Source organism: Gallus gallus, chromosome Z (assembly GCF_016699485.2).
Source record: "Gallus gallus isolate bGalGal1 chromosome Z, bGalGal1.mat.broiler.GRCg7b, whole genome shotgun sequence".
Lineage (NCBI taxonomy): Eukaryota > Metazoa > Chordata > Aves > Galliformes > Phasianidae > Gallus > Gallus gallus.
Window position 1 is genome coordinate 73,862,423 of NC_052572.1, and position 27,498 is coordinate 73,889,920.

General features: G+C 42.5%; 1 protein-coding gene across 6 annotated transcripts in view; it reads right to left on the reverse strand.

Annotated features, from left to right (window-relative positions):
* Positions 1-14,338, reverse strand: part of KCNN2 (potassium calcium-activated channel subfamily N member 2) — a 74,070-nt gene extending 59,732 nt beyond the window's left edge. The window contains exons 1-2 of one of the 6 annotated variants that reach the window (XR_005842601.2): positions 8,759-9,927; positions 8,461-8,556 (exon numbers count right to left, since the gene is read on the reverse strand). Coding sequence is in view for 5 of the 6 variants with exons in the window: in NM_204798.3 (NP_990129.3) it covers positions 8,461-8,556; positions 8,759-9,835 (1,173 nt within the window). In the remaining variant the exon portion in view is untranslated. Of the gene's footprint in view, positions 1-8,460; positions 8,557-8,758 lie in introns of all 6 variants that reach the window. The other 5 variants (NM_204798.3, XM_015280587.4, XM_040655381.2 and 2 more) reach the window with 5 other exon arrangements.
* Positions 14,339-27,498: the final 13,160 nt, after the last annotated feature.

A 27,498-nucleotide genomic window follows, 5' to 3' on the forward strand; every position in this document is an offset into this window, starting at 1 on the left:
ACAGATGTGTGATCCCCAGCATCTACATTAAAACTGTACTATATAAAATATTGATTTGTTCATGTTAACAGAACATTTTTGGCTGCAAAATACATCAATTTCAAGTGTAAAATGTGTATGTTTTACCACATTCATTATATAATAATTTGTTTCAAGTTACAGATTTGCTCTTGTGATTATCTCTTTTGATCTTCTGATAGCCATAAGAAGAAATTATCTAATGCAATTTTTATTTAAATAACTGGACAAAGCCAATTTACATAACTTCAATAAAAATAAACTGTGACACAGATATTTCACACATGATATTTTTGAATGGAAGTAGTTCCATTCATATTTTCAGTTCTGTGTAGTTCACATTATTAAAAAAAATCACCATGAAAATTTGTTAAGTACTATTTATCATTGTGTTCTCATGACACATAATATTTTTCTTTTCAACAAAACAGAACATAATTTACTTCCCCCCCACTTGTTTTGCTGCAAACTTTTAGAGTTTCTTGTCAGTTAATAGAAGAACGTTTGTAGAATGAACAATATGCTCAGATTACCTGAAAACTAATTATAACATCAATTACAGCCTCTCGCCTTAAAGGCATTTGATGTTTTAAAAGGAGCTCCATGGGCTCATTCATCCTCTAGTAAGGATATGTGACAAGGACCTTGTGACAGTGTGGAGTGGGGTGAGATCCCATGGCTAAACTCCATGATCATCCTGCAAGGATGAAGACTTGTTGATACTTTCGGAACTGATAAACTACTTTGTTTTTCTGAGCCAGCAGTTTTGATTTACTACACTGAACTGGATCAGTCAAAATCTAACCTCAGCCACCCCTAGTCCCTCTCATACCTGAGGACAAGCTGGAAAGCAAAAGTGTTTACTTTCTGCCAAACTTCTTTTCATGAGACACAGTCTCATTAAAGATTCTCAAAACAACAGTGCGCATGAATAGGCAGTTGTAAGTACTGCCAGGCCAACCATTCAGTGGTCTGAACATGATAGACAAACTCCTCCTAGATCCTAATAGAGGCTGTTGGAAGTAAGCATCTTACACATATAGCTTCAGCGCAAAAGGCCTCCGATCCTTTCAGATGTTGAACATTGAAGCATTTCCTATTCTGCCTTCCACATCTTGTGCACAATAGTGCTCCTTTCTGTAGACGGTGGGCACTTGTAACACCTTTCAGGTCAAAAGGCTCTGAAGACATATGGTACTCCAAAATGTATTGAATGGAACTAAAACCAAGTATTTTTCACATACTCACAATACTCATAATACTCACTCCATTAATTTGAATCCTATGTGATTTTCTGCTGCATCAAATGTGTATTAAACAAACAGAATCATAAAACTACAGAACTTGGAGTTCCAACTTGAGTTGGAACTTGACAAGTAGAAAGCAATTTTCAAGTCTATAAATTAACCTGATGAATCATAGATCAACAATAATAAATAGAAAGAAATCACTACTTCTCAACAGACTTTAGGTGAGAATTACCAAAGTTTATTTCTTAATTTTCACCTGCTCTTCAATGTACTTCCCCTTTTTTTGCAGGAGCAGCAGCAGTTTTAGTCTGTTTATTATCCCTCATAACTCAACATAACCTAGGCAAAAGCATGTCTGACCATTACTTTTTGCAAAAAGTCAGCAGAAGCAGCCAATGAGATGCATGTGAACTACCACAGACAAAGCAAAAAAAAAAAAAAAAAAACTACACAGATAAAAACTGGTAAGTAATCTGGCCTGCATAATACTGTTTGCGTTATTGCCTGCAACAAGTAACTGTTAGAGACTTTGACTTCAATTTTGTTAGTGAACGCAGGATTTTTACTGAAGAACTTTCCATTTATGTTAGTTGGATAAAGAAAGTCCCATGAACAGTTTTTATTACAGTCACGTATTACAGAATTAATTTACACAATAAGGAGGTCAAGATAAATATATATCTCCAAATCCATTAGCATCACATTGTTCTGTAGTGGTGAAAAAATAACACAAGGACAGAAGGTGCCTTATCCCTGCAGTTCTAGTGGTTCTGCTGTGGAAGCCATAGCTTACCCTCAGCCTTGGACTTTGCAAGAGTTCTACCTCAGCATGAACTAGCAATATATTCTAGAACTGATTAGAAATCGACAACTATCAGAGAAAGATAATGATTTTATTCACTTCTACTCATCACCAATTACTTTGTTTTTTTCCTGTATGAGTGAGAGCATCTGTATCAGGGAGATGGAAAAAGAGGTTCAGATTCTGTCCAGCAGAGCACAGGTAAGTTATTCAGGATGTGCATCAAAAAGGTACATAAAGTTCTTTATTTACTGAATGGATAACCTAAGTAGTCCACCAAAGCAAAAGTATTTCTGTGGACATATACCTCCTACCTAGTGACATACAGTTTTACCATGTGAACTGCATGTTAAATTGCCACGTGAACTTTTTAAATTCCACTTTATTAATCTAAAAGCAAATTCCATTAGAGAAATGTGGAATAGAATAGTAAGTTGTCAAGAAACAGTAGCTGTAACCATGCCACACGCTGCTGCTTTAATTATGTAAAATAGCATTCAAGTAAAAAACTATTTATGCATTAAGTGGGTAATTAGAGCAGTGTACATTATTGTGATAATTGGATCATGCTGCTTTCTTCATTCTTCCCTCATCCATATCTCCAAACTCTCAACTGAAGTAACAGTAAGAGAAAAACCCATTTTAGGCTGTGATTATGATGAATTACATCTTTCCTAGCAATATTCCAAACACAGGACACTTGCTCTGAAGAACTTAATCAAACACAAAAGTTTGGAGGGACAGTTATAAATTTCTGTAGTCGCCCAAATCAGTGTTTTTACAACATTACAAACATTACATCAATGAGCCAAAAGGAAAATAAACCAATCTGGGGTTGTTCCTATATTCAACTTCAACCTCATTACTGTAGTTCATTTTCATTTTGCATTTAGTTTTCAGTTGTTTTTTGTTTTCACTGGGAGGGTGAAGGAAATGGAATTCCTTCCTGGAAGGAACGTTGCTGGTGATTTTTATGCTCTTTTCTGGAAACAATAATGTGAGCAATGACTTCTGGTTTATACGTGCCTGGCAGACTTTTATAAGTCTTAACATTAACTCACATTGATTAAGTTTAGTAACAGCTCCCACTGTCTATTTAGAATAGATAACGCAATATAATAATTGAAAGGCTATTTGAAGTAAATATTTTCACATCCCCACTACTTAACTGGACAACACAGCAAGCAAACACCTCTTCTTGCCTGAAAACTGCCACTTCACGGGAGCCTTTGGTCTTCCCACTGCAGCGCTCTGGACGGGTTCAGGGACCTCGATAACTACGCCGGCTTTGCTAGCAGAGCTAACATTCCGGTGGCTGTGCGTGAGCCGCGGGACGGCGCTGTGACGCCGCGAGGCAGCGCCGAGCCAGGCCCGCCGGGCGAGGCACACCGCACGGAGCTGTCCGCGGTCCTGAAAGGGAGGCGGGTGAACCTCCGCCCCGAGAGGACGACAAGGTGCTGCCGCTCCCCAACCACTCATCAACTGCGCTCTAAGCGGGAAAAAAAGGGAGAAGTATATAAAAGACGGATGTGTGCAAAACTCCTAGACCACGGGAAGAATTGCAGTAAGTCTTTTTAGATCTCCCTTCTAGTCCCCTTAAAACGGGTCTGAGGCAGGTGAATCCAAGGGTTTGGTTTAGCTGACTGCATGACCTGTTTCCAAAGAAAAACGTCTGTGGAATGTAAGTGGAAAGACTGCAGTCACCTGCTGTGCTGCCAGGCACTCCCACTGACTTGCTGACAGCACGACTGTTCGGACTCCCTTCCCTACTAAGGTCACGGACTACTAAAAAGAATCAAGAAGCTGATTGCCACCAATGGGCACTTCTGGTCATTGAATATTAAATCAGCAAGCAGTAATAATTACTACCATCATCTTATTACTCATCATATTTTGTTTCATTCTTTGTAGAAAAATATCTACTTTTAGCTAGGGTGTTTTGTTTATACTCAAGTATTAAAAACATACCACACTTAACAGAACATATTGATGTTCTTCTCTTCTACAGAAGAACTCTTCTCTCAGTTCAACCCTGCTAATTTATACGATACTCCCTTGTAATGTCTAGGTCTATTTTAGAGAAGAATTAAAACAGAAAGTTTAAACTTGCACAGTTGATGAATAGTTGGTGCCTCTAGGACACAGACAGCCATCTGTGAGCAGGATTCTACAGATAATAATTCATGAATTTGCTTGAATTAAAAATGAGTTTGCCTTCAGAAAACAGTCAGTGTTAAAGATTATTTTGAAACCACCAATTATCATGGTTACAGAGTATTTTCTTTCATCTGGACCAGACTCCATTCCCAGTTAAGCCTAAGTATTTTAAAGGAACTGTCTGTTTTCAGATCCCATGTCTAACACGAATTTATCTGTGTAGAGGGATGTAAGTTTTGTTCCACATCTTCTCCACCTTGTTTTTAAAAGGTTAAGACTGTGCACAGAAGTACACTGTTCCAAAATATTGGACAGCTCAGGGGGACATTATGCCCTTCCCTTCTAACAGGCTCCTTGAACACAGAACTTTTATTTTAAAGATGAATGACAGAGTTCTGGGGATCTGCAGCTCATTCTAGGCCCTGCCATGGCTACGGCAGTCCTCAGCATCTCTCAGACATAAACACAGAGGACTACTGTTTTACCAGAAGGTATACTTGCATTCTACAAGGTCAGGCAGCACTGAAAATTGTTAACCTTGATTAAGTCAAATGATTGCATAACTCCTTCCATACAGAAGAAGTTGTTTGAAACAACCAATAAATAAAGAAATTACTATTAAAGTTTTTTAAGATTGTTTTCTTCTGATTCTTGACACATCTCTAAAAGAATGCAAAATTTGTAACTATTTCTCTGAAAAAAAAAATCCAAAACAACAACAACAAAAAACACAACCCAAGTCCCAAAGTAACTACATGGGGCAAGCTGATGCAAATAGAGACCTACAACTATTTGGTTAACTTTGGCATAAAATTTTCCAAAGTTTCTGGAAAATGCTTTGAGTTGTTTGCAATGCTTTATTTTAATCTCCGTTCTTAATGCCTCAAGCACCACTTGTAGAACAGCACATCAGAAAAGAAGGCTCCCACGCTGGAACAGCAATATTCAGGTTAAGAAAACCCTCTTTGTCAGTAGTTCACAGAGATATTACTTCAGGAGAACATTTGCTTAAAACAGCTTTTGATACCTACAATACTAATGCAAATAAACTGGGTCTGGAACCAGAAATAGAAGTTTTGCATGTGGAAGAACATCATGACAGGAACCAGTCTGGCAAACAGTCTCCAGTAATATAATATTCCTTCCACTTTACAGTAGGAGACCATGATACCCTCTAACATGAGAGCTACACCATTCATTTGCATAGAAGGGAACTAAACAGAATCATAAGGGTTGGAATGGACCTCTGGAGATCATCTAGTCCAACTCCACTGCAGGTTCTCTACAGTAGGTTGTAAAGCAAAGCACCTGTGTGGGTTAACACCATATCCAGAAGAGACTTCACAATCTCTCTAAGCAGTTTGTTGCAGTGCTCTGTCACCCTCAAAATGAAGCAGCTCTTTTTCAAGTCCAGATGGAACTGGTTCCATGTTCCAGTTTGTCCCCATCACCCTTGCCCTGTTGCTGGGCATCACTGAAAACTCTGGTCTCCTCCACTTGACACCTGCACCTTAAATATTTATAAGCATTGTAAGATCCCATCTTCTCTTTTCCAGGATAAGCAGTCCTAGGTCTCTCAGCCTTTCCTCACAAGGTCCAGGCCCCTAACAAACCTATGCAGCTCTTCACTGGACACCCTCTAGAAGTTCCCTGTCTTTCTTGAACTGGGGACACCACAGCTGGGTGAAGTACTGCAGAAAAGGCCTTCTCAGGGTAGCAAAGAGGGGAGGATACCCCCCCTCAACCTGCTGCCTATGGTCTTTTTAATGCTTCTCAGGATACCCCTGGCCTTCTTGGCCAAAACAGTACGCTACTGGTTCGTGTTCAACCTGCTACACACCAGGACACACAGGTCCTTGACAGAGCTCCTTTCTAGCAAGTCAGCCTCCAACCTGAACTGATGAGTGCAGTTATTCCTTGCCAGGTGTAGGACTCTAGTCTTGTTCTTGCTGAGCCTCATAAGGTTCCTCTCCACCCAGCTCTCCAGCCCGTCCAGCTTTCACTCAATGGCAGCTCTACTTTCTGGTGCGTTAGCCACTCTTCCCAGCTTTTTATCATCAGCAAACTTGGTGAGGGTGCACTTTATCCCTTCATCCAGGTCATTAATGAAGAAGTCAGTTAAACAAGTACCAACTGCTGTGGAACACCACTAGCTACAGGCCTCCACCTAGACTTTGAGCCACTGATCACAACCCTCTGAACTCTGCCAGACAACCAGTTCTCAGACCACCTCACTGTTCACTCATCTATCCCACACTTTCTAAGTTTACCTATGAAGATGCTGTCACAGACAGCATCAAAAACGTTAGCAGAAGTCAAGGTACATAACATTCTTTGCTCTCCTCTCATCTACCCAGCCAGCTATCACAGAAGTCTATCAATAAGTCAAGCACGATTTCCCCCTGGTGAACCTATGCTGACACGGTGATAAGCTTCCCTTCTTCCACTTGCTTGGGGATGATATCCACAATAAATAGTTCAATCACCTTCCCACAGAGGTGAAGGACGGAGGTTGAACCTGTCTGGCCTGTAGCTTCCTGGTACCTCTCTTTTTGCCAGTGATACTAGCTTACCTCCAGTTTTCAGGTACCCTTCCTATTCTCCATGACCTTGCCCAGATGACAGAGAGTGGTTCAGCAATAATTTCAGTCAGCTCCCTAAATACCTCTGCATGCATTCCATTGGGGTCCATGGATTTTTTTCTGTGTATGGAGTTTCCCTAGATGATCTCTGACCAAATTCTCCCTGATCTTTGTCCAGCTTCTCTCTCTTACCTGCAAGGTTTGAAACTCCTGAGGGCCACTTTTATCAGTGAAAACTGAAACAAATAAGGTGTTCAGTAATTCCACCTTCTCGGTGTCTTCTGTTACCAGGGCACCCACCTCATTTAGTAACGAGTCCACATTTTCCCTACTCTTCCTTTTGCTATTGATCTACTTAGATAAGCCCTTCTTATTGTTAACCTCCCTTGTCAGATTTAATTCCAAGTGGGCCTTAGCCTTTCTTATTGCACCCCTGCATGTCCTGACAACGTTCCTATAGTCTCCCCAAGTGGCCAGACTCTTTTTCTCACATTTCATAAAACTTCATTTTCTATTTGCGCTTTTTCCATTCGCTCCTTACTCATCTTCAGAGGTCTCCTGCCGCCTTTGCCTGATTTCTTATTCTTAGGGATGCACCAATCTGGAGCATGGAGGAAGTGGTGCTTGAACGCTAGCCTACTCTCCTAGACCCCCTTAGCTTTCAGTGCTCTAACCCAGGGGATACCTCCAAGTAGCTCATTGAAGAAGTCAACGTTGGCTCTCCTGAAGTCCAGGACTGCAATCTCACTTATCGTTCTGTTTCTACCATGCAAGATCCTGAACTCCGTTACTTCACGGCTGCTGGAGCCAAGGCTACCCCCAATCTTCACACTTCAACCAGGCCTTTCAACTGTTAAATTCTCTTTTTATTGATTGCTACTACTGAAAAACATCTTTGCCCTTGAAACCCGTCATTTCAGCCCGTAGCTGAAGGAAGTTCTAATTAGAAAAAACGAAAGCACCAATGAGTAAGGTATTTTTCACTTCAGAAGTTTTAAATCTATCTTTTTTTTTATGTTTTGGTTTAACTGAAGTAGCAAATTTTAATTTCTTGGTAAAAAAAAAAAATTACCACTGATAATAGAAATAAGTCTCTCGGACAGAATCTATGACCGTATTTGTTAGACTTAATATACAGCTCCAGCTGGTACGTTTCCCTACTTTTCACCCAGCCTCTCCTGACAGTTCTCCTTCATCCCATCCCTGGGCATTAAATAAAGCAGGTCAGACGTGAGTCTTCCTCCTCTTTATAAATATACTCTTAAAGTACGTTGTATCAGAGACAGCACAGCAAAAATTACATAACTCACACAGCACAGATAATTAACCTTGCCACCGAGAGAAAATGCACCGCGTGAAATTTATTCACTGGGAAACTACGAGTGTTGCTGTACATCCACTACAGAAGACAGCAGGCATGTCACACAGAAAGTGCATTACAACCCAGGGCTGCGTGGTCCTACAGCATAACTGCTGCTGCCGGTTCCACAGAGGCAGAGCTCCCCAGCACCTATGTGACCACGCTGCCTGTCACCTTTCTCTCCACTGAACTCCTGCTAGTGCCTACCGATAATTCGTGCTTCCCGAGGCTACTTACCACCTCCCGAAAAACCGCCCCGCCGACACGGCCGTGCCCCAAAGGAAGCATTACCTGGATCTCCCGTGCATGGTACACAATGATGAGTCCGAGCAAGATGATCGTGGAGAGGCTGATAAGGCATTTCAGAGCGAGGGAATACAGCGATTCCTGCAACACAAAAATACCACCGTCCCTCAGCGAGCCCTCCGCGAGGCCGCCGCCAACCCGCAGTGGCCTGACGGCCGGGCCGGTCTCGCCTCGCCTCGCCTCGGAGCGGCAGCGGGCCTGGGGGCGCCGCGCGGCAGAGCCGGGCCGGGCTGCGGAGCGGCGTGACCGCGGAGAGCGAGCGACCCGGAGCCGGGCCGAGTACCTTGGTGTAGGCGCCCCAGGACAGCTCGGTCTCGATGACCATGACCACGATGCCGAACATGCCGAAGATCAGCGCGTAGTCGCTGAGGCGCTTGCGCTTCTCGAACAGAGCCCGGCGGTGCCCCAGCTTGTAGCCGATGTTCTGGTTCTTCTTCTTGGTGGGCTTGGTCCCGCCGTTGTTGGGGCCGCCCGGGCCGGGGCCGGGGCCGGCGGGGCCGTAGAGCGCCAGGTTGTTGGAGTTGTTGTGCTCGGGCTTGGAGACCACGACCTCCGGGCCGGCGGCGTTGGGGCTGGAGAGCGGCGGCTGCAGCGGCTGCGACTCAGCGTCCATCTCGTGCAGGTTCCTGCGGGACGAGCTCAGGTTGCTGAGCGGCCGCATGACGCCGCCGTTGTACCGGCAGCTGCTCATGGCTATTTCGGTGAAGGGATTGCTCTCCCGGCGCTGCTGGGGCTGCTGCTGCTGCTGCTGCTGCTGGTGGTGGGCGCTGCCGCTGCTGCCGCTGCTGCCGGGGCTCGCTGCCTGCTGCAGGCTGTGGCACTGGTGGTGTGGAGCGTGCTGGGAAGGCTGCCTCGCTGCGCCAGCATGACTGGAGGAGGGCAGCTCGCTGACATTCAGCTGGCTGCCCTGCCTGGAGGAGGCGACAGAGGAGAGCGGAGAGGAGCGGGTGCGGAAGGTGCCCGAGAGCGGCGAGGAGGCGCGGAGCAGCAGCGGCAGGTTATCCCCGGCGGTCGCCGCCGCCGCAGCCCCGTAGTAGGCGCAGTTGTTGCACTGGAGGCACGGGCTCTGCTGCTGCTGCTGCTGGAGGAGGAGACTCGCCTTGTCCTGCTTCTGCCGGCAGTGCGGCGGCGCCGCCGGGCGCTGCTGCTGCTGCTCGGGGCCGAAGCCCGGCGGGAAGTGCCGCGGCGCCTCCATACCCGGGCCGTTAAAGCCGCAGGAGGACCGGACGGTGGTGCACCTTGCGCAATGCGTTATGGTCGGTAAGGGAGAGTCCCGCTGCCGCCACGACGGGCCCATCCCGGCTCCCGTAGAATCCAGCCGCCGCGTCCGATTGGTTGGGCGGACCAAAACAACAGGCATGGCGTCACCTGCGGGGGGAGCGGCCGTGGCGTGAGGCGGGGGGGGGGCGGCGCTGGGGCCGCTCGGCCCCGCCCCTGCCGGGATCCCGCCGCCCGTAGGTGAGGGCTGCCCCCGCCCCTCTGCCCCTCCCGGGGAGCCCCGCGCCGAGGAAGCCCGGGAGCTCCCGCGCTGGGAGCGGCCCGCTCTGGGAGCGCCGCTGCGGGGACGGGGCTCCCTCCGCCCGGCGCCGCTCCGCTGCCGCCGCTCACGTCTGCGCCGTGTGCGGAACGCGGGCGCAGCGCCGCTCCCCGGAGCTGTCCAGCAGAACGCGGCGGCCCGCTCGGTTCCGGCCCGGAGGACGCGTTCCCCCCCCCCCCGCGCTCCGTGTCCTGCCGGCGGTGGTTTTAAAAGGTCGGTGAGAGTGACCAAAGGCTTCTAAATCCCTGACTATAGCATCGATTGTTGTGGAAGAAGCACCCATAATAGAAGTATCTGTGGTATGTGGTGTCATAACGCCTTGTGGTAAGACATCGTTTCTTCAACTGTGAAGTTCTGAAGAAAAATCCACCAACATTCTTGCACGAATGGTGAAGGACTTTCCGAATATCTCACTTACTCTGTGCTTTGAGGTTATATTAAACTGTACTTGGATGCTCTCTGTGGAAGTCAGAGGAAAACAAAACAGATTCAGTTCCATCTCAGTCATCCTGTTTTGTCTGTGTTTCCAAAGATATACAAAACACATGGAGCCTGAAGAATGAAAATCTTAGGGAACCTATGCTTGTGCCCCTGTGTAAATGAAAGTCCTGCACAAACTTGCTGTCAGAGTGTTCTGTAGGCTAGCTAAAGATGTTAATGAGGCTAGGTTTCATCTTTCCTGTTCTGTTCATGTCATGTCTTCAACGTTTTTTAATGGTACTCACTTACATATTGTCCTCAACAGAAGATAAAATGCTCAGAACCCCGTTTACCACAGCAGAGTTTTTACAAAGTTTGTAAGTCTGCATATTGCATTTGAAGGTCAGCAAGCCAGCGTCATGCAATTTCACCTACTCTGATTGTGCACCAGTTTATTGCAATTGCAAAGAAAGTCTCGATGGACTAAAATACATGATAGTTACGTTCTCTGCAGGGAAACACCTGCGTTTATTTAGCTGATTCACATATATCAGTTAAAAATCTCAGTTTTAATATCCTGCTGGCATCCTGTTGATTAGTAGAACTGGCAAGGACGCCGCTGTTACTTGCTTGTGGGTATTTCATCTGTTGGCTTGATAGATTCATTATGCGACTAACCAAATGAATATTCCCATGTTTAACACAAGAGGTCACACTAATCACGCAGCATGTTATGAAACTAATCTGCTGCTGGTTTTGTTTCAGTTCTGTTGTACAGTCTGGGACACGGCAGGTTTGAGGTCTATAGTGAGAACTGGTGAAAGCACCTCTTCATAGGCAGGGGGATAAGCCTTCCTCTGTATGATGCAGGTAAATACACAGATACTGTTTAATCAAATATCTTCCCTTTTAAAGTAATTTTAAAGTTCGCTTTTTAAAAATGAATGTATTTACTTTCAGAAATAAAATAAGTTCTGCATGCTAAAATAGTAACCTTGAACCCCTATGATAAAACACGAACTGTTTGATCTTGGAGGCTCTGTTGTTTTCCACCTTTTTTGCTATTACTGTATGAAACTGCTCTTACTGGTTATCATAAGTCCTGCTGCTGCTTTCCCAAATAGGCAGTTTTTACACACGTATGTGCATGTGTGTCGATGTGTGCACATGCATCTTTGTATGAAATAAGACAACTGCTGCAGATCTCATTTTAGAATGATTATTGGAGATATTTGGAAAACGGATTTATTTATTTTTTCTAAACTCAATAATTGTGCGTTTATTATCACAGTAATAAAGATGAAGATTAATGCTGTTGAGCAAAATAGTGGGACAGGAAGATCAACAGATGCAGAAAAACATATTTTTTTGAGAGGGAAGAACACTGAAATACTTGAGGTGGCAGCTATCCATTCTGGCTGGATGTTTGAAAAGCTTGCATAGCATCCAGTGAAGACAGAACACCTGCAGGCCACAACAAAATGTACTAGAAAGCTATTTTGGCTGTTATCCTGTTTCCCATACTCCTGCCAGGCCCCTGTTGAAATTATGGAAAATTCTGCACTTGTAAAAATGTCAAATAATGTAAAAATACAATAAATTAAAGGAAACAAAAGGAATGGAGAAAAAAAAAGCTAGGAAATTCCATTCTTCAGTATCTTGAACTCACAAGGTCTAGGGTTTTCTAGAATGGAAATCACTAAAGCAGACAGCCTTGTTCAGATGACAAAGAGCAAGCAGGTATTATAGCTGAGCATATGCACATAAAGATGCCCTTGGTGAAAGCAGAGTCACAGTAAGAGAAACAGAGCTAGTACAAACAGGAATAGGATACTGCAAGATCCTTTAGACTTGTATGTGCAGCAATAAAAGTGCTTTGTGTGACAACAGCAAAACAGTTGCATGGTGCAGCTGCCAAGATGGTGAGATGGAAACTAACCACACGTTCCACGTGTGTAAGTTACCTTTTGCATAACATCTGTCAGGGCTTCATGCACCAGATGGCTCTACATTCACCTGCCACTTCTGTCATGTACCTGTGAGCATCTCATCCTTACTGGATCTGTTCTGATTTCAAAGACCGTTTGAAAGTGTTCCATGGCAGCAGGAGAAGAAATATCAAGACAGCACCATGCAGATCGTATGGTGACATGCTATAAAGAGGAATGCTTTACAGTTTCTGCTTTTGATTTTACACTGTTCCACTTATCTGCGAATTCTTCTGCTCCTCCATTGTATCAGCAACAAAAATGCAGATTCACTGCAGTTCAAAGCCTTCACCTTTTAGAAGAGATGTTTATTATACACAAAAGATGAGGACATCGGATCGGAAGTTTTCAAAAGAGGATGCTTTAATTCCTGGGGCTGCAGTTGAAGAAGTATCTCTGATTGCTGCATACCTTTCCTCATAAAGGGATTTTATTTTTAGTTCCAGCAAAATTTTTTCTTACTCTTAAATAGGTTGAAAATATGAAATGGGGTCCACAAAACAGCTGGGAAAAGTATTTTTTCTGTAAGTTACTTCTCCAGGCTTTCTTGGTGTTTTTAAACCATTAGGATGTCACACGAGCTTAATGACTTTCCTCTCACATTGCTGCCCTTTTTTTCCCCTCATTATCAGGAAATACTACCACCTACAAGGTATTTCTCACCTAGATAAAGGCATCAGTGTTCACATGATCTTGCACAGCCATCTCAGGTGCTCAGCTGGTGACTATTGCATTATTTTTAATCTGACTGCAGTTTTGTAACAGACCTTTGACTCAGCACAATTACTGAAATTCTAACGTCACACACTATTCCTACTGTAACCTATGCAAAAACAGAGACTTCAAGTGTGTAGCAGTTATCAGCTGTGAGAACTTTAATTTTACAGATTCCAGTACTGGAAAAATTTTTATCTATTAAGGCTAGTGAGAGTGTTTTCATCTAATTATGAGACTGTGCCTTGCAGAGCAGGCAGTGCACAAACCGATATTAGCTGTGCTTTTCATCTACATGTCATTTCTAATTCAGGTAGCAACTGATCCTAAATAAATAAATTTTATTTATTTAAATTGGTGCTTTATCATCAATGACTCCATTTTAACATCAGAATATTGCAGTGGTATTGTTATATTTGGAAAGTTCATTCTAGCTTAATTAATGATATGATTACTTACCAGACTATAAAATGTGACAGATAGACTTTGCGTTTAGAAGATGCCTGGCATGTATGATTGCTTTCACATCTTAAATGCAGTATAGGTTCTTATAGTCAGTACTGCTCTGAAACCAGAATATGAAGTGTAAGATTGTTTCTTGGATTGTGTTTACTGGGGTTTTTGATTTGGTCGTGCAGTTCTGATGCCCTGAAAGATTTTACTACTTCCGCAGTGCATTCAAATCCCATATCACAAAATTCTGTTTGCTTATTGTCACCATCCTACCTAAAGCCTTTCAGATATGTTCATAATGCTCAGATGTCCTTTTATGTAGTGCTTCTGTTTGTAGCAATCATCTCTCAAAGAAATGTGTGAAATTTATACAGTGGTAGAATAAATAGAAGCAAGGGAAGGGAGGTGGTTATAAAAGAAATGTTTCAAGCTGGCTGTTGTATCATAAGCTTGGCAACCAAACAGCTATTTGAAATGATAGGAAGTTTTGTGAAATTTAATGAAATTTATGATATTTTATGAAACTTCCATAAAGTTTTATGAAATTTTTGTTCTTGGGCATGTAATTCATCTCACTGCTCTCCTTTATCCACTTTATTTCCATATTATTTAACCAAAAATTAAATGTGTTCCTGAGGAAAAGACTAGACACTTTGAATGTTCAGAAGATAGTTATATGGGTGCAAACTTCTGCATTCAGCTGGGTAAAAGCCATCTCTGCAGCTCTGTATTGGGTTAGTAGCTGTTGTATTTGCAGAGTGACATTTTAAAGTCATGTATCACCGGGTTGCTTAAAGAAGTTAGAATAAACAGACCATTTCTCTAAAGAAAAACTGACATTTTTTATTCTGTCCAGCACTTAACACATGCATATATTCTCTACATAAGATCTACATTAGTCTGATGCAAAAAGAGAAAATAAAGCAAAATAATCATCAAGTTTCAACCCCCCTGCTATGTGCAGGGTCACCAACCACCAGACCAGGCTGCCCAGAGCCACATCCAGCCTGGCCTTGAATGCCTCCAGTGATGGGGCATCCGCAGCCTCCTTGGGCAACCTGTTCCAGTGCGTCACCACCCTCTCAGTGAAAAACTTCCTCCTAATATTCAACCTAAACCTCCCCTGTCTCGGTTTAAAACCATTCTCCCTTGTCCTATCACTGTCCACCATCATAAACAGCCATTCCCCCTCCTGTCTATATGCTCCCTTCAAGTACAGGAAGGCCACAATGAGGTCTCCCCAGGGCCCTCTCTTCTCCAAGCTAAACAAGCCCAGTTCTCTCAACCTTTCCTCATAGGAGAGGTGCTCCAGCCCTCTGATCATCTTAGTGGCCCTCCTCTGGACCCGCTCCAAGATCTCCATGTCTTTCTTGAGCCGGGAGCCCCAGAATCAAATTCAAGTTCATAATAAAAAAGTTCTAGCTTTGATCAAGAAATCTCTACTGTAGCTCTTATGAAGTATGTCTTGTAAGTTTTTCCTCAGACTAATTTTCCTATTAAAAATGTATCAGTGTTGAAGCTGGTCTGGATAAAGCTAGTTTTCCTATGATTCGATGATTTTCTATCTCATTCAGACCTATCATCTGGATAAGAAAGCCACTCAGAGGTGTGGAGGAATACATTTTCCACTTTGTCATCCTTACTGCAGAACAAATAAGGTACGCAGGTAAATGATACTGCCTCAGGTATGGCAGTGAAAATGTCAGACAGTGCTGAGAGTAACATACTGTCTAATTCTCTGCCACATACTACTCAGTAATGCAGACAGTTCATTTCTAAGGACAGAATTCCTCTATTCAGCCAGCCAGTGTTCTCCAAAGTGTGTAGATCTCGCATCTACATGTACCTTCACACACCTCATGCCAAGAATGGCAGTGTCCTCCGCAGTCTTCAAAATGCTGTGAGGCCTGGCATTATCATGTTGGAAGAGAAATGTCACCTTTTTTTCTGGCCTAGCCAGAAGTTTGAGCCTTCAGCTTAGCATCAGGGGTTGATGGTTTGACCAGGTTCCAGGAAATCCATAAGAATCCCGCCTTTCCTATCCCAAAAGTCAGTGCACATCGCCTTACCCACTCAGGGCTGCATCTTGAACATTTTTTTCTATGGAGAATCCATGTCTCCACTCCATGCACTGCTGTTTTGACTCCAGCTCATTTCATTTTGACTCCACTATGTCTCATCGCTGTTAATAAAAAGATCCAGGAAACTATCACCTTCATCCTCATATTGGTTCAATTAGTCCTTACAAACTCGCATACAGTGTTCTTTCTGTCCCACCTGGTGAAAACTTGGTGATATTCCAATGTTTCCAACGCACTGAAGCCAATATTCAGCTCTGTACACAATTCCCTATTTGTAATCCATTGATGTGCATGGATGAGCTGATTGATAAGCTCTTTATTTCATGGTGTGGCAGCTGTGCATGGCCATCCAGAACATGGCTCTGTCTTTCACATTGCTGTTGCACGTTGCCGAAACACACTACTGACCACCTCACCATGCTGACATCCACGTCAACGTAACTGTTCAGCCAGCCTCAACGAATTTCAATGGGTGCCACTTTTTCTACATGGAGAAATTCAATTACACACCTCTCCTTCATACACACTTCCATGTCTTCCACACACCATTCTGTCAGACTGTCCCTCTGCTGCCATCTGTCACACAGCAACAAAATGTTACAGCATATTGGTGGGTAGGTTCAACCTTTGCTGCCATTCCACCATCTGACACTGTTGCTGTGGGCCTACATTACAAAATAGGACTCATTCCTTTCAGAGCAGCGCTCATCCTTTACAATACCCCAAACTGTTGTTACTGTTAGCTTCATGTGTGAAAATTCAGCATTTATTCTCTTCTACTGAATACGTTGGAAAGGGACAATTCCCTACAAGCTAATGCCATCATGTTCATTTGCCTTTTATCAATGTTGAGTTAACACTCAAGCTGCCATTTTTTTTGTCTTGCTGCCTTTCCCATGCCCAAACTACATCACTGGCAGGACTGTCATTCCAAGCGGTGAAGCTGCTACATGACTGCTAGCTTAAAGCAATTTTTAGTTGTTTGCAAGTGCTCTTCATTAATTCTGTAGAGCCACTTCAGCTTTGGCAAGTCCTTTTTCAGCCTCGTGAAGCTTTTATGTAATTTGTGCATCATGAGCATATTTTGCTCATTACAGACAAAAGAAAACAGACTTGTTATTTGACATAAAACATCCATTCTTTATTTATAACATGTCAAGTGATGCACTGATGAAAAAAAACCAAAACTGCTGCATTGTAAAATGTTTGCCTTTGTTACTTCACAAAAACCACCCAACCTATTTTTTGCCCTGTTTCACCATAAATTTACTCTTTAAACTCCCATAGAAAACTTAGAAAATCAGTATGTAACGGTGGCTAAAAGAAAGTTTCACAGTTGTCCCTCTTACATTTTTCCTGTTTTCCGACCCTTGTGGCCAGTTTTGCAGAAGTTAGTAATTTGGTTCTACTTTTTTAAAAATTTTATTTATTATTATTTTTGTCTGCCTTGAACGTGGACCAGGTATCTAATGTCCTGTTCATCAGTATGACTTTGCAGAAAGCACAGTATAGATGGTATCTGCCTATTAAATTGATCAGTGCTGCCATGCAAACAAAAGCAGCATCAACAAAAGTAGGTAAGACTGCAAAACGGTGTGCTAAGGCACTTCCGTAGAGCCTAGAAAATATGATGAAGGATAAAAGTACCATGCTACTAAATATGTCTGCCGTGCAAATTACAGTGAAGTGGCACATTTTTTTATGCCTGGTTGAAACTGCAGTTCCCCAAAGCTTGATGATCATTTAGCAGTTTCTCCCCTGACTGATGCAGTGTTTTACCCTAGCTAGTAACCTGTTTCCAAGCTGCTACATCGCAGAGGTAAACCATGTGAAATTGTATTGATAAAAATAAATCAGTAAAGCCCAGCTCTGGTTTCTCAAATAAATAACTGTTATTCAGTGATCCTAGTTGACAGATTTTTCATGCTCTCTTCTCTGCTTGAGTTAACTAGAACAGAAATTAATCTACTTCACCTACCAAGACTGTCAAATTTGATGTTAAACAAAAATGCCTCACAGTGTGCTCATGCCTTTGTGGTCTGGCAGGTAAGACCTGAAGCCAACCACCATCATGTATTCTCCTGCACCAGTGAGAGAACCAGCTTTTCCTCCGATGCAGAAAAGTTCTGAAAGGACTGCAAGAGAACATCTCTGCTCAGAGCATGTTCTGATGTCCTGTGGGGCAAGATTCCCCAGGTAAAGCCAGAAAGGGGTTCAGACTTTGCAGCGTTCTGTGTGCCATAGACTAAAAACAGAGTAATGCCACCTACCGTCAAGTTCATGCTTTTTCCTTTTATTACAACAATCCACTTGTTATTACTGTACTGAGAGTTTCTAGCTCCATCTGCTGAACAGAAACTCCTGAACATGGTTTCATCAGAACCTAAACTTCCCAATTCTCAATTCTATAGCTGAAATATAAGTTATTCACTCTGTTTTACTCACACCTTCCAACCTGTTCAACTCTGTTTCAAGCACAGCATTTTTATTTCCACAGGCAGGAATTTGCACAGATGAAATGCAGGCGCCAGAGGATGTTTGTTCATGTCTTTCTACACAAAGATCTCACGTGTACATTTTTTTTAAGCCTAGCCTGAATGTTTGCTTTTGAAAACTGTCCTAGAAGGCAGTGGCAGTTTTAATTGCAGAAGCTGGGTTAGGAGGGTAAACCTACAGCAAGTGAAATACAATAAGCATTACTCAGCTTGCACAGAGGCGTGATTTTCTCATGAAACACAATGGTTTACATTTGCAGAAAGGTGGCTGCTGTTTTGTGGGCACAAATACTGGCAGTACATTTGTGTCTGCAGGTGCCACTGTGACTTCAGGACTGTGAGCAGACTGGAAAGTTAGGGGTGCTCAGCCTGTGAGAATGGCTCGTGGTTCACAGAGTGGAGGGAGGATTGGCACCTATGCATGGTGTGAGGCAGTGCGTGCACTTGCACAGCAATGCCCCGAGGTATGCTCATAAAGAAATCTTGGTAAGTAGTTACAACCAATTCAAATGAGTGAGTATGTTTCCTTGGTCTCTGGCCTGCAATGGAAAAGTAATACATGAGAGTACATAATGACAACAGTCATTATGATAGCAGAATAATACAATGACTTGGGTTGGAAGGGAACCCAAGGATCATCCAACCCCCCCTGCCACAGGCAGGGCCACCAACCCCCAGATGTGGTACTAGACCAGGCTGCCCAGGGCCCCATCCAAGCCAGCCTTGAACACCTCCAGGACGGGGCATCCACAGCCTCTCTGGCAGCCTGTGCCAGCACCTCACCACTCCCTCTGTGAAGAACTTCCCCCTGACATGCAACCTAAATCTTCCCTCCTTGATGACGGTATACTAAAACTGTAAAGATGAGCTATATAATGTGGAAAAAATGGTGACAGGTGAGGAAAAAAAAAAAACAACAACAACAAAAAAACACTGCAATTCCAAAAGGAAGTAACAGCAGATATTTGGCAAAAAAAAAGTAAAAATCTGAGACATGGGAATTGAAAAGTGCAATTATAAAATGAGAGGTGGTGGTTTGGCAAAAAGAACAGTGTATAGACAAAAGAAACTGTCTAAATTCGATGTGCCACCAACAAGAATGTCAGTAATTAATTAACAATTACATGTTCCAGGGACAGATCTTATCCCTGTGGAATACAAATATCATTTTGGCCCAAGTCCTGAACAACAGAAGTTGGCTTGCCTGATGTAAGATGTATGCTCTCCCAAAAACAGTCCTACCAGCGATTCTGCCACTTCTCAAACAGTCCGAGTCCTCAGCAGACAGAGGAGTGGGCTGCAGCATCCCTCCTCTCCTGCTCAGTTTTGGTGGATGGATAAGTCTCATGGGCACCAAACTGTCCCTCTTTGTAATCTGTGCCCAGGATACAGGATTAGATGAGTATCTCTCCCCTGGGAGATAATCAGACTCAGAAGGCAAAGAGCACTAAGGACTTGGAAGCAGGCAGAGGGACAATCTCTCACTCTTCTATTTTTCTGTATCATGTATTTTACTCCTAGGCTCTATTATTTAACATTATAGAGAGCAAATACTTAGAAGATGACTCAGAACACATAAGCGAGGAGTGCATGTTGTGTATTTTCACGAGTGTTTTCTATGCCTTGCCAACAGAAATTAACCGTTGCCCAGCCTCCTTTGACACTGAAGTGCCCTGCCTGAAAGGGAATGTCCAGTGTATCACTTAAGAGAAGAAGGCCACATCATTGTCTTCAGTCGAAAGCTGTTAAACTATTCTGATCTTTATTCTTCATTCTCCGATGCATACTTAAGTGCCTTAGGCTGTAACTGTACTGAACTTTTCACTGGTTTACCTGCAGTGACAGGCAATATTCCTTCCTTGGGTAATTTTTTAAGGGAATATTAAAATTGTTAATGTATTGCTGCATTAAAGCAATAGTTTCCTAAGGTTCCCAAATTCATAACATTTGTTTAAGCCAAGCTTATGTACAATGTCCAAGCAAAGAACTCATAATTAGTAATGACCAGCCTACCCTAGCACAGTTTATCCCGGGCTTGTGCAAGGATTAACCCAGTTTACTTTTCAGGAGACTTTTGAACATTCAGGTTTTTCTAAATGTGTATGTAACAGACCAGTAGAGTCAAGTGGGCAGAGCCTTTTCTGCTGTACCTGTGAAGAACATGGCATAAACAATCAGCGGCTTATGTCAGACTGTTAGATGTAGTGTGCCAGATCTTTTGGAGCTTTTTAGCTCATTTATTTTGCCAAAATGATCGTTACATCAGCTGCTTAGCAATTCTGAAAATCAAGCTAAATCCTCTGCTACTAACAGCTAGTACACTTTCTTAGTTCTTGTATGAGCTTTTATCTCTTGGTACTTGTCAGAAGGGTGCATGTATTCCAGATCTGAACAAAGTGGTGGGTCATTTCCCTGGATATAAGCCATTTTTCTAAAATAATATAAATTTGACAATGCCTTTGTCAAAAAATGGGCACTGGGCATGTGCTTAGCAAACTATCTGAACAGAAAGCATTAGGACATCTATTTTTCATAGTAGCGTTCATTCTCTTGGAGCATTACAGTAAGAGTATGAAATGAATGTAGACATATTAAAATAGATTACTTGAATTATACTGTCTATGGAAAGAGGCAGTTGGTATTGCAGTCAGAGGCAATGGATAATTGGACAGCACTTAATACCAGTAGTATGGTGGTCACAAGACACGCTAAATGAGAACTTTAAAGTACAACACTGAGAAATTTCTATCTAGATGTTGAAGAACTGTGCGTGTTATTATATTTTTCTACCTTCTTCATATTTCTGCATGAAGAGATTAAATAAATATGGTTACGGAATGAACATGTTCATGTATATATTCTTGACTATTTGGGAATGAATGAAACAGGAAAGGAGACTCAAAGCAGAAAAAAACTCAGTTTCTCCTTCTTACAGAGAGTAGAACCTTATCTTGGGTTTACAAGGCTGTCTGGCACAATATAGCATCTTAGGAATCTCCAAAAATAGAACTACCTGATAACAATTTTCTATAGATCTAGAAATTTCCTGTGCTAAGCAGTCAAACCTTTGCATCCTTTTCAGTGGGGAGGCTTCCCACTTGTTTTAGCTTGCTGAAATATAATGAAAGGATAAGGTCACTTATCCTTGCAAAAGGATGAATTTTAAGATGTTTAACAACAGGTATTTAGCTCCAAATAGTAAATGCCTCATATTTTGTGTCACCGGCCCACAGTCCAAGATGGTGGTGGTATGGCAATAGGTGTTGAACCTTACTGCCAATATTCCATTCCATGTTGTTGTCGTGTACAGATGGCAGCATAGGAGCAGTCTGGCAGCACGGTGTCTGACATGGGTTTGTGTTTGAAGGAAAGGTGTCAAACTGAATTCCTCCATGCGGAAAAAATTGCATCCATAAACATCCATCAGTGCTTGCTGAACACTGATGGAGACCAAACAGTGGATATGGACACATTGAGGCAGTGGATGGTGTGTTTCAGCAGCTGTGACAGCAGCATGAAAACAAGCCACATTCTGGATGGCAGTGCCGATATTTACAAGTACAGTATGCAGCCTCTTTTTCATTACTGGTGAAAATGCACAGCTCATGGTGGTGGCTGTGTTGAAAAAAAGTGTTCTGTAGTCAACAATTTTTTTCTATCTAGTGGTGCTATTGTAGTCTTTGTATCTGTTGTAGTTTCCATGGAAATGAATAGGAGATGTTGAAATGGTAAATGATCAGCCCATCCCTCCTCACTTCACCACTGTATTAGAAGCTATTAGAAGAATCAGTAACACTTTGCAATCTTATCTTCAAATATCTATGAATCTGTATTTACTTGGTTTCAAAAATCCATTTGAGAAGGTGCTCATTTATGATAGAAATACGTAATATATGGATGCTGGGATGTCTTGTCTTATTTTAAGATTTGCCTGTTTTGCATGGTAGCTCAGTATCTTCCATGGTGTAAGTTACTGGTACCAAAATATTTCCTTGTAGATGGATTGTTTAATTATCTCTCACTTGAGGAAGTAACTGTGAAAAAGATAAACTCTATTATACTAGAACATAAACGATTTAATACAAGAGTGTTTACCTAGTCACATTTCTCTCTTCAAAATATCCATTCTGCTCCAGAGATAATCACTTAAACCTCTGTGACAAGAACTAGAGGTTTATTAACTCTGTATCACATCAACCATATAATTAAATGCCATACTTCTCAGCGCTGTAGCATTTCTCTGTTGTCTAGGCACCTAATGTGATCCATAATATTTACTTGCATGTTACAGCTATGAACTTTGTGGATTACACTGAAGGAGTTAGTCATCTAACTGGAAAATTGAGAAGAAATATGGGAACCTGGCCTCATCAGCAAAGAAATTCCATCTGAAGGATCATGGCACTTAATGGAAGAAGACTATACCACACAGTGCTCAGAATACATTCCCAGATCCAAGCTGATTCCTGGGGCACAGTATTCATCACTGTTCCCTAGAAAATGCAGGGAAGAATACAATGTGATGATGCCTGCACCATGCTTTGTCTGCTCAGCGCACATCCAAGATGCAGAACAAATGTCTTCCTCTGCTTGATGAGCTGTAATGTGCATCTTGTAGCTCACTGCTCGAGCCACTAACCTAGACAGTCCTCTGAAACTGAGCTATTAATAGCATATAATTTAAACACTCATTAGTACAGTGACAAGAATCCAGACTTCCAAGACCCAAGCAATTTCCTCAGCCATTAGTCTGTAGAGCTCTGCAACGGCTATTGAATTATTTTATTCAACAGTAAGAGTAATTGAGGAAACCTTACCCTATATTCTGACAATTAGGGAACTCAGCTCAGAGGGATTTAAGATTTCATTACACAGAAGGGACATACAGCATGGTGAGGTTCAACAAAGCAAAGTGCAAGGTTTTGCACTTGGGAAGGAGTAATCCCAGATATGCATACAGACTGGGAGAAGAACTCCTTGATAGTAGCCCTGCGGAGAAGGACCTGAGGTCCTGGTGGGTGAAAAACTGAACATGAGCCAGTAGTGTGCTCTTGCAGCTCAGAAGGCCAATGGTATCCTGGGCTGCATCAGAAGGGGGGTGGCCAGCAGAGACCTCTCTATTTCACCCTCATGAGGCCCCATCTGGAGTACTGCATCCAGATCTAGGGCACCCAACACAGGAAAGATGTAGAGCTGTTGAAGAGGGTCCAGAGGAGGGCCGCAAAGATGGTCAGAGGGCTGGAGTACCTCTCCTACAAAGACAGGCTGAGGGAGCTGGGCTTGTTCAGCCTGGAGAAGAGAAGGCTGTAAGGAGACCTCATTGCAGCCTTCCAGTACTTAAAAAGGGATTATAAAAAGGAGGGGAATCAACTTTTTACTTGGGCAGACAGTGATAGGACAAGGGGGAATGGTGTTAAGCTCAAGGAGGGAAGGTTTCGATTAGATGTCAGGAGGAAGCTCTTCACAGAGAGAGTGGTGAGGTGCTGGAACAGGCTGCCAAGGAGGCTGTGGATGCTCCACTCCTGGAGGTGTTAAAGACCAGGTAAGATAGGGTCCGAGGCAACCTACCTGGTTTAGTACCAGATCTGGGTGTTGGTGGCCCTGACTGTGGCAGGGGGGTTGGAATCTGATGATTCTGGGGGTCCCTTATAACCCAAGCCATTCTATGATTATATGGTGTGAGATGCTAGGGGACAGACCTAGACATACAGAGTAAGTGAATTTCTGGGGAATGACTAGCAGTACCTTCGAAGAAGGAAGAAGGTGAGAAGAAAAACTAGGCAGTGAGTTAAAAAATGCCTATTGGGCTTGGCCATAGTGTTGAGAGAAGCTTGTTTCTGGCCAGACATAGATGTAAGCTGGGGATTTATCCAATCATTATATTCAGGGTTTATCGGATACTCCCAGACCCAAGGCCTTGAAACCTTGAATACTGATCATACACATTTCAACAAGTCCTCAGTAAAGAAAGTATCCAAACTCATGTTTGGATCCCCAATTGCTTTCTCAGTGAAGATGGATATAGGGAAAACAAAACAAAACAAAACAAGAGGGTGTAACAGGTCAGTATTTACCTACATGTGCTTGGTGAATCAGGATGAAATAGCTGAATTACTAACTGATGAATATGTAACCTCTTGCTTAGTATTGTGTCAACACCAGACAGTCGGCAAACAGCCAATATGTTGCTGAGGTTCCTAGGAAGAAGAGTGATAATGTCTGGACAACAGAACTGAGTGAAAACTGTAATAGAAGGGGGAAGTACTATACACGTGGATCAGTACGATTCTGGGAAAGAATCAGCATTTTCTCTTACCATTAAGGAGGAGACATATTTAAAGGTCTGATGGATTTCCTGGAAAAAAAAAAAAAAGAAAAAAAAAACCAACTAAAAAAGAACAAACATTTGTTAAGGAAGGAGAACCATTTGATAAACTTGGATCTTCCACAGGCAGTTCAGAGGGAACCTGAAATCAAGTTCTTTCTGCAGTAAGGCATCATTCTGTCCTCACCCTGCACTCTACAATTTTTTGTCAGCATTAAAATAGACTATTACACAAGGCACTAATATTTACTAAATAATTTTGTTTACTGAGGCAGAATAGTGAGTCACTGCAAGAAAGCATTTCAAACACTAATTCTACAGTGGGTTGTTCAGTGTTTCTTTGTTTCTGCATGTGGGCTTTGAGATTACATTAGGAAGTACAAAGGGAATGCATAGCAGCCCTGGTACTCTTATCTGCTCTTCCAATGCAAGTAAATCAAATAAAGACAGCTGGATATTAACAAGCTTTGCCCTAAAATATAGTACACCTTTTTTCTTTTTTCTTTTTTCTTTTTTTAAACATTCTGCCTATTTTGTTTTGGTGGTGTGGCAGGAAAAACCTCTCCTAAGATGGCAAGGTAGCTGCACAGCCACAAAGTCCAATGACCAGTCAGTGCACAAAGGGAGAGATTCTCCCAGCCAACCACTCATGGAACTAAATCCCACAAAAGTCTTTCTTCTGATTTTTGAGGAAGACACTTCACTTGAGTGTGTTTGTTGAATAATCAGGGCAATGAGATTTTAAAGCAACAACAAAAATATATTGCTTCATCAAGGATGATATGCATAAGGTTTTCTTTCCTGCAGCACATTTTTCCCCTTCCCCTTTTGCTCTATTTGCTAGTAGCAGTAGCGTGTTATACATAACTACGTGCAGTTGAAAGCTGTGTGTTTATTATTTAAAAGAAGAGATAGGATTCTTAGTGTCACTTTTCAACTGACAGCTGATCAGTATTTTTTGTGCAACATTCTTCTTCATATTCCAAAAGGGAATCTTGTGCCCACCATGTATTTGCCATGAGGAAAAAAAAATCAGATTGCAGGATTTTACTCCTTTTCCATGACAGACTAAAATGGATTTGGGAATGTTTTAGGTAAATTACGTTAACAGGGAAGGTGTAGAAGGATTATTGATAGAGAAAAAGAGGAACAGTACTCAGAAATGCTGATTTTATGGAAAGAGAAACTCTTCCATACTGAAGATATGGAAAGTAAGTCAAATCCACTTTCTATGTTAATTTCTTCATCGAATTCTGTATTTCATCTGGCAACCTACACAAAACCTATTATGGCCTTCGAAAAATAAAGGAGAGATGAAAAAAAAAATTGAACTTGAACATTTGCAGCCGGGTTATTTATATCCAGTCTATAAATACACAGGAAATTGTTCTCTGCTCCCTTTGTTTTGCTGTGCTCCAAAATAATAAATAGATAGATAGATAGATAGATAAAGGATCCATTTTAGATTAGTTACAGCTTTTGTAGCACTCAGTATTGCTGAAAAAAATTTTTCTACTTCTAGACACCTTCATTTGTATTTGCAGATGAGTTGCAAAAGCTTTGATTTCAATTTAGAGGAGGTTAATTGAAAATTACTGAGGCATCAGAGAACTGGATAATTCTTCTAGATCTCTTCATAAATTGAGAGCTGCATGACACAGTGTATTTTCTATCCCGCCACATCTATAAGCATACATTATGTTCATTTGCTTAATTCATTCTAAGTTCAGTGCGCCTGTATGAAGAAATGTTGCTGAAACATCTAACATTTCCATATTGGTCAAGCCAGGTTGGTTTGTTTGTTTCAGAAATAGCTTTAAATTTTGGTTGCCTAATATTTTGACAGGTATACTTGACACATTTTTAACGGCCTGGCCTCCAGAAGATATAAGGATCCAGTCTGAAGTACCCACCCATGTGAATGCATGAGGCTGAATACCAGAAGAAGTGGTTCCAAAATCATTGCACGCTCTTGAAAGCACCGGTCTTACTGTCTTCCCTGCATAATTGGAGTTGTTGCAAAAATAAGTATCAATCTCATCATAAAATCTCTCCTTGTTTCAGCCTACCATTTAGTCCTCTATTTTCTGAAGTATATAAGTCACTGAAGCAGGGGGGACCTGTTGCTCACCAGCACCTGTGAAGTGATTGGAGACTGCCTGGGATGTTGTGACACAGTTGTGATGCAGCTGTGAAGTTCACACTCCTGATGGGTGTCAAACAGACAAAGAGTAAAATCAGGACCCTGTGTTTTAAGAGAATCAATTTCCAGCTTTCCAGAGAATTAGCCAGCAAAATCCCCTGGAATTTGTCCTCAAGGACAAGGGAGTGGAGCAGAACTGGCAGATCTCTAAGGAAGCTTTCCTTAGGGCACAAGGAAAGGAAGGCATCCTTTCCTTTATCCCTAGCTGTGCAAAGTCAGGAAAGGAAGGCAAGAGAACAGCATGGCTGAACTGGGACCTGCTGGTCAAACTGGAGAGAGAGAAGAACGTGCACAGGCATTTTCATGGAAGAAGGGATAGCTACCATGGGAGGAGTACAGGGACACTGCTAGGCTGTGTAGGGATGGGGTCAGAAGGCCCACCTGGAACTGGACTTGGAGTGGGGTGAAAACAAGAACAAGAAAGGATTATGCCTTCACTTAAACCAGAAAAGTCAAGGAGTGTGTACTCCTCCAGAGAACAACACAGACAGTCTGGTAATAATGAGCAAGGAGAAGGCTGAATTACTCAGCAACGTTTTTTCCGTAGTCTTTAGAGGCAACAGCTCTGCACAGACCCATGTTTGAGAGAAAATGTTTGGAAATGCAGAGAGTAGGGAGAGCAGTGTCCATCCTGCTGTATGTAAAGATCAAGTCTGTGACTCCTTGTAGAACCTGAACATCCATAAGTCTAAGGGTCCTAAGGAGATGCATCCCAGAGTCCTGGGAACTGGCTGATGTGGCCTGACAAAATGACGTCTTGACATGGGAGTGTGGATGAAGAAAAGGTTTGTAAATGAATTCCTGCAT